This window comes from Habropoda laboriosa, unplaced genomic scaffold (genome assembly GCF_001263275.1).
Source record: "Habropoda laboriosa isolate 0110345459 unplaced genomic scaffold, ASM126327v1 scaffold40, whole genome shotgun sequence".
Classification (NCBI taxonomy): domain Eukaryota; kingdom Metazoa; phylum Arthropoda; class Insecta; order Hymenoptera; family Apidae; genus Habropoda; species Habropoda laboriosa.
Window position 1 is genome coordinate 7,641,015 of NW_017100231.1, and position 16,553 is coordinate 7,657,567.

The window sequence follows — 16,553 nt, forward strand, 5'->3', positions numbered from 1 at the left end:
GACGTCTTTACAATTTGCGTGCGAATCGAATAACTGGATCAATGAACAGAATTTAAATAACGAAATCTACACCGTTGTGTGTTACTCGAACTATACAATAACGAATGAACTTTCCAATAAAAAATATCAATGACAAGAAAGAACTAAAAAAAAATTGTTAATAGTTTTACGTATGTATGGTGATATCTCTAATATTCGCCACCAGATGGCTATTCGTCAAATTTCCTACTCTCTGAAGTGCCAACAGAACTATTGATTTCTTTATGTAGATCCACCCTAGTGTCTGTCCCTGTGTCTAAAGAATGTTTGCTAAGGTCTAGGTTAGGTTCTCTTATTGAAGAGCCTAGTTACAAGGTTATACATACTTTTTCACTTTTTTTTACAGCTGTAGAAGAATCGTATTGCTATATATTTTCGAATGTAATGTATAATTTACTATAATCTAATCTATTATAGTGGTAAAAATAAACCGGTTTTTTTTTTTGGATATTCATTTAACTGGTTAGTAATCGGTTATTTGCTTAGTATTCTAGCATACGGTTACTGAAACTATATGCATACATATATTTCATTGCGTATTATGAGAAGTGAAATTTTAACGAAGTGATACGACAAATGTTGTTGCATTTAATAATAAATACATACACCTGTAACAACCAGTTAATTGCACATCGGTTAAGCATACCATGCATTTATTTTCATAATCCTAACCATACTGCTTGTATCTCAACTACTGAACGTTCGATCTTTATCCGGTTACCCTATTTCCAAGACTGCTAATTTGCTAAGTAGCCTTCTTGACGTGTCCTCCAACAGGCTTTTACTACTAAACACCATTTTTCTTGCCTGTACCATTCTCTCTAAGCCACTTACTAATCACCAATAGCGCGATACCGTCGTTTTTCTTTCATACAGCTATTGATAGTTCAATTACTCTCTATTTTATGTTCTACCCTTTCGCAACGCACTATAATTAACTTTTCATTCGGTAATTCTATTAGTATGACGTGCCTCATTGATCTAAATAATATTCTGTACGATTATTTTTTAATAATTAAATATTACATTTTTAAATCATTTGTTCCGATAGTTTAAATAACGTGACCAGAATAGTACCACCGTTAAATAAATTAACTGGAACATACCAATTCGTATTGATTCTTAATGGTGGCAGTATTGAATCCGTGTCGTATTGCTGCTATTTCAGGTATTGCTATATTGCAGCAAAATTGGACCAAGTGGTCGAAAGTTTGACGAAGCATAGGAAAGGGATCAAAAATTTGTTATGCAAATGAAGAGAGAGACTATCGGTGACGCGTGTTGTGTTTTATTTGCCAATATGGTTGTTTTCCTTGCCACGTGTACGAAAGATTCGTCGATGATGTCCAGATAAGACGATCGGATCGGACATTCGAAATTCCCTAATATTATCGGTTACCATGATCGAACACCTGAATTACCGATATATCGTCCACACGCCACGTTCTTACACCGAAATGCAGTTTCCTCCCCAAATAACATGACAGCTGAATAGACTTTGTAAAAGCTGTTGCATTATGTAACGAAAACTGTTCAGGTTTTTTTTTTTTTTTTTTTTTAAACGAACATGTATTCTTACGTAACAGTTAGACACGAAACTAATTGCAACTTTTGTAAAAACTAAATTCTGACGAGATGTTATACTGTTATTTAATTGTTAAACATTTATTACGTATACGATTAATCTATTTCATTTAATTATATACGTTTAAAAAAGTATTAAAAAATAATTTCTGTGATACGTATGAATTTTCTAACGAGATGTAAAAATTATACAAAATATTCAAATAAATTATAGAATTAATAACTTGTGAGATGTAAATAGTACATTGAATTTAGATTCCTTTCTTTGTAATTTGGCGGATGTCTCCATTCGTATTCCGAATTTCGTAATATGTCTCACCTAATACAGACCTCCACACACAGTTCGTAGACCGGTGTACTTTCTGATTAATTCCGCTCTTTTAGAAACTTAGAAACTATTCGTAATCTGCAAAAAGAAATGTGTTTCATAAATGTGGTTTTCAGCTATAAATATTCTATACAATTACAATTTCGCAACATTTGCAGGAAATTGTTTAAAATTAATCGTGTACAATAATGTTTAACATTAATCATATGTATATATTTATTTACTTTTTCCAAGAGGATGTCTGCATTTCGCTGAAATATGTAATTTTCTGCATGTAATATAATCCTCGTGTTCACAATTAGATGTTCATAATCATTTTTTTACGTTCGAACGTTACGAAATATTTTCGTTTCTACACTTTTTCACGGAAATTAAATACTAACTAAATAAATGTTCTTTCTTCTCTTTTTAAAGTTTCTTGCAATGCAACATTAAGTCGCGTGTAACATTCTACATATGTTATGCAGTTCTTATAAAATTCTAATATGTTAAAAATTCTTCCATTATGTAATAAGTTGTTTGACTCAAACTAGATAAGAACTTATTTCATCATACGTACAAAGTACAAGGCCATTTTGATACAAAAACCATAAGGCAAAAGTACTTGTAAAAATTTATCAGTTTTCATGTTAACTTATATTTAAGTGGGTAATGTGACTATAAAAGTTTCAGTAGGTCTAGAAATCAATATCTATATGTAACAGTGAGATACATAAATATTAGAATTTCCCATTTTTGGAAACCATTACATTTATATGCAATATTTATTGCATAAATTGACAAAGTATGTAAAAATATGTATTAAAAAATAAACAGGCTATAGTGAAAGTATTTTTGAAAGCACCAAAGAAATATTGAAACATAATTTCTTATATAAAACAATTGAAATCCATGAAAGTTTTCAATTCTAATATCAGAATCAATACTTGCCAACAATCCCTTGCTTCTGCTGCTGCTGTTGCTGTCGCAGTTGCTGTGGTTGCTGCTGTTGTTCCTGTTGCAGCTGCAGTTGCTGCTGCTGCTGCTGCTGCTGTGGTTGAAGCACTTTCTTCTCTTTCTCTGCTTGTTTCTCAGTAGATGTTACATTTGCAGGAGGTAGAACAGGATTGGAGTTCACAGGTGGTGTTGCAGGAGCAATTTTACTTTTGGTCCAAGGATTAACAGTGGGTAAAGGAGCTTCAACATATTTAACAGGAGGTGGAGAATGAAGTTCCATGTCTGCCTCTAGTTCTTCTTTGTCTTTTGGAATATCCTTATTAGCTGTAACATGATCTAAACCACTTCTGTCTCCACGATCTCGTTCCTTATATGGCCTCTCGTTGCTTCCAGTATGGCCACGAAGAGGATGTTTGTGATCTCTATATCTATGTCGTTCTCTAAGCTCACGTTGCTGTTCTCTCAACTTCTCCTTCCTCCTAGCACTCTTTGGTGCTACTGTCTGAAAGTCTCCATCGCTTCCAATATCGCCATTCAGTTGTTCACCTTTAAGCACGATCTCCTGATGTTGCTCGATTGAAACTTCCTTCTGTGCAACTGAGTGACTGTGTTCACTAACAGGTGGTACCTCATTTCCATAACGCTTTTCGAGCTTATTCTGTGGATTGAATCTTCTTCCAGTCCATTGATAAGACTTCCCTTTAGTTGTAAGACTCTGAGAAGCAATGTGATCCTTAACAGGTACTGATTGTTGTTGAGCAACCTGACCACCGATATTTTCCTTATTGTTACCCTTATTCACAACCCGGTTCTCTGTTCCGCTTTTAGGATTTAAGATACTTGCATAAGAGACCCCAGGGCCTTCCTCTCTCTTGGTACTTCCCTGAGCGCCGCTGGCCACCTTGGCCGCCATCTTGGATAGTACGCGCCGAAAGACAAAACACGAGGTCCGAACACGAGGATTTGGCTCGAAAAGTTTTTACAGGATGTTGCTCCCTCTCAGGCAATCGAGGAGTCCTGAGGAACGTTGAACACCCTCGGGCACATTAATCTACCCGAGCAGCCTCGTTGCGTTACCGGAGATTTGAGACGTTTCGTGTGTCGATTCGACTTTAAAGCACCAATCTAGGGACATCCTCCATGCCGTGAGCCGAACGCATGTCTCCTTGAAGTTCGTGCTTAATTGCACGAATACGTTCGATTTAACAGAGGTTCAATGAAAAACGTAGAAAGCCAGCCGTTACTCGTTTTGCCAGAGCAAGAGAACGCCCACTCGAGGCTCGTCACGAGGGATCGCTCTTTCCAGAAGGCGCGGCGTGCACACACGCGGTCGTTACTGAATATCTGATTATGTATTTTTCCTATTTCACTCGTGTCAGAATTCCCTCGAGACTGAACAGAGAAACAGTCTCTGAATAAAACTGATGGTTACGAATCGATCGAATATGCGAACTTTCAATATGATGTACACGAGGCGGTCGGTTGCGTGGTTAAGAACACGCTGACTCGGCGATTTCACAAGTTCAACGAAAATCAGCCGGCACGAATTTTTTTCTACGCCTCAAGATGAATAATTAAACGATGTGTTGGATCTACCTTTTTATAGATGAATAATGTGGAGAAATAGCGCGGATATACGTCGTACGTGCCAAGTACAAAAAGGGGAGCTAGCAGACAACCAGAGTACACCTCGTTAGTACAAGTAATTTTTCTTCTTCACCGTTCCTCTTTATTTTGTGGATCTTTCCCGGCTTGCTTGTGCACGGGCTAAAAATTTTGTCACAACAGCAGCGAGTTCAGGAGCACTGTTTCAACGTCACGTTACCACGGATTACGTAAACACGGCATTTTCGGCGATCTTTTTCCACGGAAAAGCAGTCTGCAAAACACATGTGGCCAACGCTTGCTCCTGGCCTTTACGCGAGCGGCTACGGAGTTTCCGGTTTAATCGATTCTATCGTCACTCCTCTAGATAGCGCTAGTGCACTTCCTATTTAATAATGCCCGCACAATTTGAACGAATTTAAACAGTCCTTTCTTTAATATTTAAAAATTATTTGAAATTTTAAGGATTTTATTTATTCTCCTTTGAATTTTGTAAAACTAAATTGGTAAAAAAGATTTTAAATAAATAACAATATTAAGATATTTGAGTATTATAGCATAACTGTTAGTGGATGTTACAAGTGAACAAAAATTGTCTCCCAAAAATGTTCACCAATGAATGAGAATAACATTATTTATGGGTTATACAATGATATAAATAATAGACAGATAAACAAAGAATAAAATGATTTATTGTCTTTTACAGAGTACAATATAATTCAGTTGTATCTCATAAAATACACCCTCCTTATGCAGTTCTTTTATTATGATGATAATAACAATATGACATTTTATATACTTTATGTACAAAGAATTGCACTTGTTTACATGTAGTATTATCCTTTGGCATTTCTAGTCTGCGAGACCATTCAAATAGAAAGTGGCAAAAATTGTAAAATATCTAAAAAATGGGTTGAATAGAACTTTCGTCTAATAATATCGTATAATATCACACAAAATTCTATTCCAAAAATAACCACTTGTAGAAACCCTTTCGTACTATCTTTCTAACTGATTTCGACTTTCGCTAAAGTTTTGTATATATCAACTGTTCTGTGAAGGATATTTCTTTATTGTCCGGTGAAATGCTTCTACTATAGTAGATCTGAAAATTAAATATAGATGTGATTGTTTTTACTGGCTGAAACAGTTGTAATATATAAAGGGTATTTGTATACCTAAATACTTTCTGATGAAGAAGATACGCTGATACATGTCCAGCATCTATATATCGAATTTCAACTCCTGGCCAGATTTTGTCTAAGCTCATACAGCCATCGCGTGGCACGTACGCATCATTTCTCGCGCAGACAGCAATAATCAGCTCAGTATCAACAGGTACTTCGAAATTTTTTAAATGTGTACATTCATCCATTATTCCACACATAAACTGTAGCGCCTCCCGTTCGCGCCATTTGCAATCCGAGAACAATGGGTGTCTTGGAACTGGTAACAAACAAACACCTAATGCCAAAGGAATATGCAGAATGATCATGCTTGTATCACACCACACCTTAAAATTAGTATTAAAAGCCCTGAATCGAAAACAATTATGGTTACAAGATATTTATTAGTAAATTATTAATATCACTATTAAGATTTTCTCCTTCTTTCATATTTCATTTTATGTTAATGAGGACGAAAACAAGAATTCACCTTCTTGCAGTTTTTTTGTTACATCACGATACTATTCTAATTAAACGTTTAAGTAAAATTTGTGCCGCAGAAAAGAGGAAATTTTTCACTGTATTTAAACCAAAGTTAGTCAAACCATCAACCTTTCATAAAACAAAATCAACAAATTTCTGACTTTTAGGATTATGTTATAGGTAACGCAAACAATACCTGCCTTTAAGTGCATTTGAATCTTTTAATTTAAATTTGCTAGACAAAAGCTTTAGGGGAAATATCCTTGCTGCCTTTTCTTCAGCAATTTGATTTTTTAAACTATTGTCTTCAGTTTGATCTTTTAAATTACTATCTTCAGTTTGATTTTTTAAATTATTGTCTTCATCACAGTTTTGACATTCTTTATTATTAATCACAGTTTCAGGAGCAGTTATAGTACCTACTTCTTTAGTAGCACCATCAGACTTCTGTTTTAATTCATGAACTCTTTTCATACTTGCAGGATAATGTTGAGCAAAGTGTTGTCCAGCCAAAAACGCATCCTATAAATAAATTAATTAAATAATAATGTTACAATTGTATTGAACAAATTTTCTTTCATTTATGAAATGATTATATACTAACTTCCTCACCAACGATTCTCACCATTTTGGCGAGATCGTTTTGATATAATTCATTTGCAAAATATTGGTTTTCTAAGAGCGTCCAATTAATTGATGCGCTCATAACTCCTTGAGTGAATACTGGTGATGCTGTTGACCATGAAAGACAAGGTACTAGTGGTATTGGTTTTGGCCAACTGGTTGCTGCCAAAGAAGCCATCTACACAAATTTATAAATTAATATACATTACTAATGATCAAATAGTAACATTAAATATAAAAAATACGAACATGTCCACCCATGGATAAGCCTGTCAGTCCTAAAGGTCCAAAACCTTGTTGTTCACACCAATTTAGTAAAACAATAGACTCCATTATTAAACATCCTCCCATAATAAAGATGTCACAGACATTATGTAAGCTAGAACGTCTATAGAATATATTAATGCTAATATATATGCAAACACACTCCATAGTATATGTCTTTACAATTACAAACCTTCTGAATACAAGTTCTTACATTTGATTCTGTGGTTTCCTTGAACCATAAAATGGATTTTCTAGTAATAAAGATGCAATTCCAGACTCTTTTAGTAGAGGTTTGGCAACTAGATTTCTTCTTCGCCAAAAAAACTAACATCAAATATTTGATTGGTTTCTTATCTTTCAAATAACTAACATAGAAATTTATTTAAGGTTCAAGTTACTTACATGGTCTCCTGTACCTGCAAGATGTATACAAATGGGTTTCATTTTATGAGAATACCATTTACGTGGTAGAATTAGCTGAAAATGTGCAGTTATTGTTTCATTAGGCATTATTCCAGGAAGATGTTTGTTAAATGGACTATCAAAACAGCCTTCTATTACATGGCAGTCTGACCATTCTTCATCCTATTTACAAACAATTAAAGTTTATGAATAAGTCTGCTGTATTCCTTTAAAAAATAATCAAAAAATGTTTATACTCTACCTTGGTTATGTTAATTGGATAATCATGGGGTATAAGGGCGTAACATGCTTCTCTTTTAGCAAGAATTCTCCTAAATTCGAAAATCCTATAACAAAAATATTTTAAATAATATTTATTCTTTTATAAATTACAAAGTTGCAGCTTTTATTTATCTAAGCCATGAAATACCATCACTGCATGCATGTAATATCATTTTGCATGCTTTCTCGATAAAGTTCATTCAAATTTCAATATGCGTCTTCTAAACATTATCGAACATTCTCGAACACAAATGAAATATTGAGGTTTATTTTAAACGGGAATAAGGTTAGGTTATTCTTACCTCTTCAAATTCTGTGGGCTACCCCAACCTTTCGTAAAAAATTTTGTGAGCAAAATACTCCTGTAAACGGCGTCTAAACGACTGCGTGGCATGATAAATCATAAATTTCAGTCAGTTCGACGTATATATTATACTATCAGCGTAGGTAATTACTTTTACGGGTGAGAAAAGTATCAATTTCATTCAGGTACTCCTCGTTTCGGCTCAAAAGAATTCTAATATTTCTGGTGAGCGCTATCATGTCGTAATTTCTTCAAAAAGCTAACAACAATGTCGACATTGTTCTTGAACTAGTTGCAGACTTGTCGCGGGAAATGGTTATCGAATATTTTAATCAGGCGATACGAATGATCGGATCGGATGACGTTCTGCGAGTGTATCGCACATGAACATCCGCTTCTTGCATCTTCGCTACTGTACTAATACTAACGCAATTTTGATGAATGACTTCCTTAAATATCCACCGTTCGTGAGAGGAGGATGACGTCCTCAAAGGTGTACTACGTGTTTATAAAATTGATTCCCCGCAAAGTTGCACTGATAATAAAATTTTCTAGCCTTTCATGATTTTTAATTCAAATTTCATCAAAACAATGGTGCCAACTGTCGATCAGTCTATTTCAGAACAAAACTCTATAGACGGTAAATGCCAATTAATTAAACGATTTTGCTCATTTATATCTACGTTAAGAGTGCTCAACAGATTCACGTAGTATCGAATGTTCCATTAGAATAGATGCAGTGATTTATTTTTCAAACAAATAGTTTTTGTTTCTATTTAAAAATAAATTATGTGATTTTTGTCTATCTAGCATAGTTTGATTTATTGAATTTCGTAATTATTATGAAATTAGCATGTATGAAATAAATGAAATTTGAAAAATTAAAAAAAGATTTGCATATGTATAGTATGTACAGTGCGGTAGTTAATGCTCTTCTAAGTCAGTGTTATCCAAAGGTGGAGCCCTTTGCGCAACTTTGTTTCTCTGTAATCACAGGCGAGTGCTGATCTCGTCTGTGCTGTAATCAACATATGGTCGTGGAAAGCAATCATGTAGTTAAGTATAACATATTTCTCATATATTCCACAGTATGAGCTAGCATTTCTGTACTGTAGTGGTAGAGGCAAGATGCAAGAAAATTCCATAACTTTCAAAAATTAAGTTCAATATTATTTTAACTTAATAGAATTGAAATAAAATCGAAACTTTAAAGATCAAATCAAATATTTTACGTTAATTTTGTTGTCACGATTTATTAATGTACTTTTCTTCACTTAAAATGTCAATTACTGTTTTTGTACTTGCTTGAAATAAATAATTAATTATATTCCATTTATTTCAACCGTAACTGATATGATAATGGCATTTTTACTCCGTCGGTACTATGAATGGCATCACGTTGCTTGTCACTAAGGAAGATTTTAAGAAAACCAGATAATGATAATAAAAAAAGAAACAAACTGTAGTAATGTATTTTTTACCAGTTATATTATCAGTTTCACATTTGTTCTAAGCGTCATTAACTGAATAAATATCTTACCAAATTATAATTTATCTTAAAAGAAAGCAATCAAGAGAACATAGACGAATGGACTACAGGTGGCGGACATAGCGCAAACGAAAAATTGTCCGGTCATTCATGTATGACCGACGGAGTTTCGCTTCTATCGACATAACACCAACAAGATTTCAAACTTCTCTCATGTATCAGTTTTTACTCATTTAAATAAATGCAAATTAATTAAATATATAATTCATATTTTCACGATAATATTTTATGTATTAACGATAAATTGCATGTGACACTGTTTCTATTTATTTTTCGATAAAGAAGATATCAAGAAACAGACGTATCGAGTACTATCGGTATATCTGAACTTGGAACATCGTCGATAGGACTGAATCATTCGATCGAAAACACGTGTAATACAGGCAGAGTTCAACACGTTGGAAGCTTGGTTCAATAGACGGGTGCGCAATACGAAGTATCATTAATTATTTGATATTGCAGGTACAGAGCTGGTCCGTGCTCGACTGCAATTAACCCGGGGTCTTAATTATAAATTAAAACGACCCCACGACTCTTGGAATCAAAATGTTAATTCATGCAATCGTTCACGGTGCTATGCACGGGGAAAAAGGGCCAAATTCAAGTTCTCGTTTCCGGCTTGTTTGCTCTGCTGCTTTCCGAGACATCGTTCCTTACACGGTGTGCGACAGATGGAGTTCTCGTTCGTGTCTATCTCTAGTCGATCGGTGGGAAAGCAATTGTAAGCATTCGTGCGCACCGTGTTTTCACAATTACATTAACATTGTAATCGAATACCTCGTTAATTGATTGCTATTGTTTTATCGATTTTCTAGAAATTATTGGACGTTGTCATTTTCATTTGTTTTCACATGATAGGTAAATATGAAATTGTACTTTTATATAATTACAGAAATTCCGATTTATAGTCCTAAATACGGCTACTGGTATGCGTTCCATTAACGCTTGAATAGTTCCAATTTGTTCGCAGGTATTATTCATTCCCGATATTTCGCAATATTCTAGTACGTATGACAGGTATTTTTTTATTATACGCTTTTTTTAATTGTTAATTCCAGGAAAGTTAAACGATCTCATGCTCTATGGAAATAGCTGAACTTATTTTCATTTACGGGAATACGACTTCTTCGAAACCTCGAATTATCAATTTTTGTGAAAATAATTTTGTAGTAATTTCGTCAGGTTAAGCAGGAAAACAAAATCCAATTAAATGCTGTCTACTACGAATCAAATATGACATAATTTTCGAAACTACCAGGTAACGTAATATTTATTCTGGTCCAAATTAAGTTTCAAACGACGTCTGTTAAATATCGTAACGGAAATAAATTCCGAATTCGCGCCAACTTCAGTTTTACCAATTGTATGTTTGAATTGAGAAAATGGGAAACCAGAATTGAAGATATATTATGAGGACCTTTCGAGGTCCGTAAAAATGTTGCTCTCATGCATGTGCATTCTTACGGTGTTATTGCTGTAACTATTAATTGTTAACACTGATTTGCAAACAATACGTACAACAGGTTAATTACTTTCGAATAGCGAAATCGATTTAAAGAATCAACTATGACTATCGTTTCACATAGTGAAAGTGAAATGCCTATTCCTCATCATCATCATCATTCATAATAATTCATTTATTCTTCTCAGAATTTATTATTATCGATATTAGGCATTATTCTTCTTATTATCGATATTATACTATTATTATTATTATTACTTACTTACTTACTTTACTGTTTTATACAGGGTGGTCCATTTAAAAAGGAACAATTAAACACATATTGTCAAAAGAAATATAAATGTATAAGAAAATGATTCAAGGTAAAATTAAACTGTTCAAATAGATAAATAAGATAATGCAAAGAGAATTCTTTCCTTTTTCCAAGTAAATTCCGGAACAAAATAAATTGCAACTGGAAACTAAAGGTAAATATGTACCTTATGTCCAATTTTTCTTATTTTTTCATATTTTTTTAATCGATAAAAGAAATCTATCAGATATCCGAATGAAAATACACGTTGGATCCTAATGTCTATCGTCGATATCCCGAGACGAGATGAAGCAACGCCTCGAATCGTTCGGATAATGGGTAGTTGATATAATACGATATAATGGGACCATATAATACGGTGGGCGTAGGCGAGGCGTTATTTATGTATGGGAAACGCTCGGTCTACAGGGATCGTGAAATCAACAGCTGGACTAGATCTTTCGTAATCTTTCGCTTTACTGACTCTCTCTCTCTCTTTCTCTCTCTCTCTCTCTATCTCTCCTCTCTTTCACTCTCTCACCCTCTCTCTCTCCCCCTTTCTCACCCTCTCTCTCTCCCACTCTCTCTCCCTCTCTCTTTCTCTCCCTCTCGCCTCTCTTTCTCTTCGATATTATTATTTCCATCTAATTGGTAGCTGATTAATTATTAATTCTGATGTCTTATATCGATGCTTTCTAACCTTTTTTCTCTGTCACAGTGTTGTCCTGACATCTGTTTCAATGTCACCAAGTGTTTAATGGATTTTACATTGTTGAAAATTCAACAGTGCACGGTTTTATTTTAACTAAGGCAGTGTATTTTTGTAAGGGTATAGTCAGTGGAAGAAATATGGTAAGATCGTAAAACGGGTCAGTGGAAACGATATAGCGAGTTTGTAAAATCAGTCAATCGTCGAAGTACGAGTATATTCGAGCAACGAAACAGCAGTTTGAGGGTGGTAAAGGGCTGCAGCCTCGTTCAGGACTGTTTGATGTCAACTCGGAATTTATTAAGTTGCGGTATATTCAGAAAATTTATCTATACCTTAATTCCACGGAAGCTTAGTGCTGCATAGCTTTAATAAAAAAGTGTAAGCTGAAATTTCGAAATTTTAATTTAGGACCTCACTACATCGGTTCCACTAACTGTACAACAACTAAATTTATTTTCAGGGTCACTGATAACCCACGTTATCGCATTCATTGAACATGTTATTTTTCAATTGCAGTACGCTATCTAAAAAATTGGAAACATGGGCCACGTGGGTCATCTTTTCGACGATTGCACTGTACACGATAATTATGTATAAGTTAAACGATATTATGAAACATTTCACGATGTTCCTTCTTGTATTAAATTACGAAACGACCTGAGCGGCAAGACCAACGTGGCTCACCGATGGCCCACGTGGCACTCGATAAAGACCAATTTGGTCGACACATTGATTTTCCTTCAAATGAAAACTCTCCTTTCATGAATAACGAGAAACATTAACCACAAAGATGACCCACATCTTCTTTACACATAAGACATCAATTCGATTCGATTTGTTGCTACGCAAGAATCGTCACGAGCGCCGGCTGTCGCGCGAGCAGATTGCAAGCACCTGTCCTACAGAAAATATCTACTGGTGGATATTCACGACGAGGCTGCCACAGCAGAAGGTTTGTCAGCTGCTACCGCAGCTGAGGTAACCGATCTGCCGATATATACAGATCGTCAGAGTCCACTTTAGATCCTCCGCGTGGATCGTGCGCTTTTCCCTCTCGAATTTCTTAAGTTTCTTGCCTCGCGGTTCGCAGATTTTTCAATCTGCTGACCCTCAACTGTGCTATACATTAGCACTGTGGATTATACAGTATGTAACAAAAGTTCCTCGACTCTGAGTTTAATCGTTCATCGTGGTGGAATGGAAGACAGGAATAGGATAGTATGATAACTTCACAAGATGATAATTCTGCTGAGCGACAACGCAATATAACCTAATCGTTTAATTTAAAAGAAAAAATGTCCACGTAAAACAAATGTTTTTAGCAATCTTAGTTCAGGTAATGAAAGTTTAGATATTGTTTTTTTCAATTGGGTGATCAGGTTATGTTGCATCGGAATTCAGCGGGATTACCAATTTCCATTTTATCATGATAAATAATTAAACTGAGAGTTGAGGAACTTTATTACGTACTGTATTTCGTCGTTAGACGCTAGAGTGCGTTCCCCATTGTTTTCTAGCCGTTATGAGAACGACGAAATCAAGGAGCCCCATCTGCCGGCTGTCCTGTGCCTTTATCCTTGCTTTTTTGGGGTGAAAGAATGTTCTAATTGAGAGGTTATGTTTATTTTGCGGTGATGGACAGGTGTGGGATAAAGATGCTAATCTAAAGAGCATTAGGGTATGGAAATAGGGTGGTGAATGGGCACTTGGATGCTCGTGAGTGTTGTTTTGTCTATAATAACAGGAATTAGAGTAAAAAAAGGTGTTATAATAGTGATTTTTTGTAGAAGCAAGCAAATGGATAAAATGAACATTTTATATAGTGTTATGATCATTGTTACACTGACCTAAACCAAATATTTTAATTAATACATTTTAATTCGCATGTTTATATGTTATATGTTATTTTCATTAACAACATTTATTTCATCTTATTTATTTATTTCATTTTATATTTATCTTCTGGTTTTATTTTTCTTTTGCTACTTGTTACGATTTTAATGAAATAATGCATAAATAACGCAACGAAGCGAAACTTATGGATAATATACGTAGGAAAATGTTGCACCATCAATAGAGCACAACGTACTACGTTACATGCAGCGTATTACGTGCACGATATAAGCTTATGGCGCGTGGCAGCGTCAAGTTTCCGAAACACCTCCTCAAAAATCCAGCGTTTTTGTGGTGAACTCGTGGAACGTGCAGGTTGGTTTCCAGTTTCACGTTCAATTACCCGGAAACTTTTCAACATGGCTTCTACCGTTTTAAGTATTCAAAACTCCACGAAATGAACAGTTCAACTTGACGATAATAAAATTATTTTCACGTTAATATTATTAATATAGACGAGAAAATGTACATGTGCCGTAAAATTTTTAAAATTCACGAAACATTACAATATATAAAGCAGCAATTTAAATACTTTATATTGTACACGTGACTTTTCACAGGTTATGTTTGACAGGTTCGTCTACATCAAAAATTTGAAATCGCTATACAAGAATTTTCAAAGAAAAACCAACTTTAATTGTATTCGGATAAAATATATTACTACAGGGTGGCCCATAAGTCACTTTACAATTTAAATTTTCATAGTAGAAATTTTCTAAATTTCAAACCAACAGGAAAATTGACAGAAAACTGAGATATATGTACAAAGATCGTTACAACGTAGCTGAAGTTCATTTTATTTTCTGACTTCACAAAAGAGGTATCTAACATTCATGTAGACTCATGTGGAAGGTGCTTAATGGAGGGGTTGTTGAAGATTAAGCGCCAGGAGCACTGCTATGCCGCCCCTGTATGCCCATAGCGCTCTTACTAACCTATAAGCGAGCAAACTTGAAATTTTGGACTTGAAAGATGATTTACAAAGGTTGAGAAGTTGCTAGGCGCATGATTATCTGCAGCTTAGCACGCACGCCGCGGGTAAACTGCACAGATAGCTCACGACTGTGAACTTACTGTATGTAAGATTGAGTATAGATATTGAGATACTGTACATAAGCACACGGTAAAAGGAAGTTCTGTGTAAGAAGGGTAGCTTTGAATAAAAGGAAAGAATGGTGGAAATTACACTTGTTATCTAATGTATTATATTCTATAAGATTAAGGCTAATTAAAGTTAAGTGTATGCCTCTGTGTGTGAGATCTAACAGAGAATCCCACGATGATGGTATACCTGCAATTAATCTATATACTAATAATTTACTGTAATTTTTTTTTAAGATGAAATAGTTCTAAAAATTAGGAAATAAACATACATATGGAATCGTTATGTTTATTGTAATATTTTGTAATAATTTTGTTAATTTTGAATCTACATTCCTCTTCATTTGTTAAAAAAATAACGTACAAAGTTTTGTAATTCTACGTTAAAATTATGCTTATACGTTTTTACTTTTTAATATATGAGTGAGTTAAAATATTTTTACCACCTTTTTAAAGTACGAGAAAGTTCATGCTAGTTAAAAATCATATTAACCCATGCACCTCGGTCGATAATAATCATAGTGTAACTAAAATTACAAGGGTATATAATATTTTATACTGTAATTTTATTCTAATTTTAACTTTACAATTCATTTCATAACATTCATTGAAACATTTTTATTATAATACCCTGTATCGTAATATTATGACCCTCGCCATGATTTGAAGTAACGAGACATACTATGTATGTAAAAATCGTACTTCCCATTCTTTCACGAATATTGGATACCCGGTTAATTATGAAATTCTAACATATCATACTATTGTCCTTTTAACGATATTACTTTTTAACTGATCAATTTTAATAAATTCTGGTCCACTTAATTACGAGTATATACCATAGATTGACGGATATTTAAGTTGTGCACCCCTGCCCTCGGTGGTAAAGTACGGTGGTGGGGGACAGCCACGTGACCGAGCGCGTGTTCAACAATAACAGCTGCACTGTTGCTGTTCCCTCAATTCACGCTCAGCCTCCGTCGAAGCCGGGTTCTTGTACCGTCGTGTTTTTTCTTCACCAAAGCTTCTTTACACTCTCGAAAAACAGAGCAGCACTTCAAAGATACTCATTGAATAACCCAATTAAAACAATATAATCTGTACCAAATATATAGAATATATATTTGTCGATATTCAGTTCATTCACATATCGTACACTCGATCGAACCTATTGATCGATTGATCGAGCGAGTCTTAGCGAAACGTGAGCCAGTTTATCCCACGATCGATAGCGAATAATCGCATAGCCGGGTCGTGAACCGTGGAAATCGGATTTGATCCGTTTCGTTCGGAAATAGAACGGGACTCTGTAACCTCTTCTGTCGTGATCGATGTGCACCTGCAAGGAAACGCGTGGGATGCTGTAAACCGAGGCGAACGTCGCAGCCACTTGGACGTGAAACGTATTGAGAGGAAACGATAAGCGGAGGAGGATGCTCGCTGCTCGAGGATTAATCGTCATCGCCTTTTGCGTCTGCTTGCTAAAAAAAAGGTAAGAGAACCTTTCAGTTTATACGCATTACT

General features: G+C 34.8%; 3 protein-coding genes across 3 annotated transcripts in view; 1 reads left to right on the forward strand and 2 right to left on the reverse strand.

Moving 5' to 3' along the window:
* Positions 1-4,790, reverse strand: part of LOC108571632 (la-related protein 1B) — an 18,146-nt gene extending 13,356 nt beyond the window's left edge. The window contains exon 1 of the mRNA XM_017933717.1: positions 2,971-4,790. Coding sequence (XP_017789206.1) covers positions 2,971-3,800 — 830 coding nt within the window. The 5' untranslated portion in view covers positions 3,801-4,790. The remainder of the gene's footprint in view (positions 1-2,970) is intronic.
* A 746-nt stretch (positions 4,791-5,536) lies between these two features.
* On the reverse strand, positions 5,537-8,505 carry LOC108571501 (protein ABHD18). Its single transcript, XM_017933557.1, has 9 exons — positions 8,019-8,505; positions 7,697-7,781; positions 7,435-7,617; positions 7,244-7,356; positions 7,015-7,153; positions 6,746-6,943; positions 6,338-6,663; positions 5,671-6,027; positions 5,537-5,597 (listed from the first exon to the last, which is right to left on the reverse strand). Exons 1-9 carry the CDS (start codon positions 8,108-8,110, stop codon positions 5,537-5,539), a joined length of 1,554 nt encoding a protein of 517 aa, XP_017789046.1. The 5' UTR covers positions 8,111-8,505.
* A 106-nt stretch (positions 8,506-8,611) lies between these two features.
* LOC108571502 overlaps positions 8,612-16,553 on the forward strand; it is a 33,365-nt gene continuing 25,423 nt past the window's right edge. Inside the window, exon 1 of the mRNA XM_017933558.1 lies at positions 8,612-8,660. Within this exon, the coding sequence (XP_017789047.1) occupies positions 8,612-8,660 (49 nt within the window). The remainder of the gene's footprint in view (positions 8,661-16,553) is intronic.

Bases quoted from the DNA above. Each gene is read 5' to 3' on its own strand.
- LOC108571501 (XM_017933557.1), bottom strand. From the start codon at position 8,110: ATGCCACGCAGTCGTTTAGACGCCGTTTACAGGAGTATTTTGCTCACA. The intron at 7,357-7,434 runs GTAAGTAACTTG...ATTTGATGTTAG, and splicing joins TTGCAGGTACAGGAGACCAT to TTTTTTTGGCGAAGAAGAAA. The intron at 6,028-6,337 runs GTATTGTTTGCG...TTTTCGATTCAG, and splicing joins TCAAATGCACTTAAAGGCAG to GGCTTTTAATACTAATTTTA.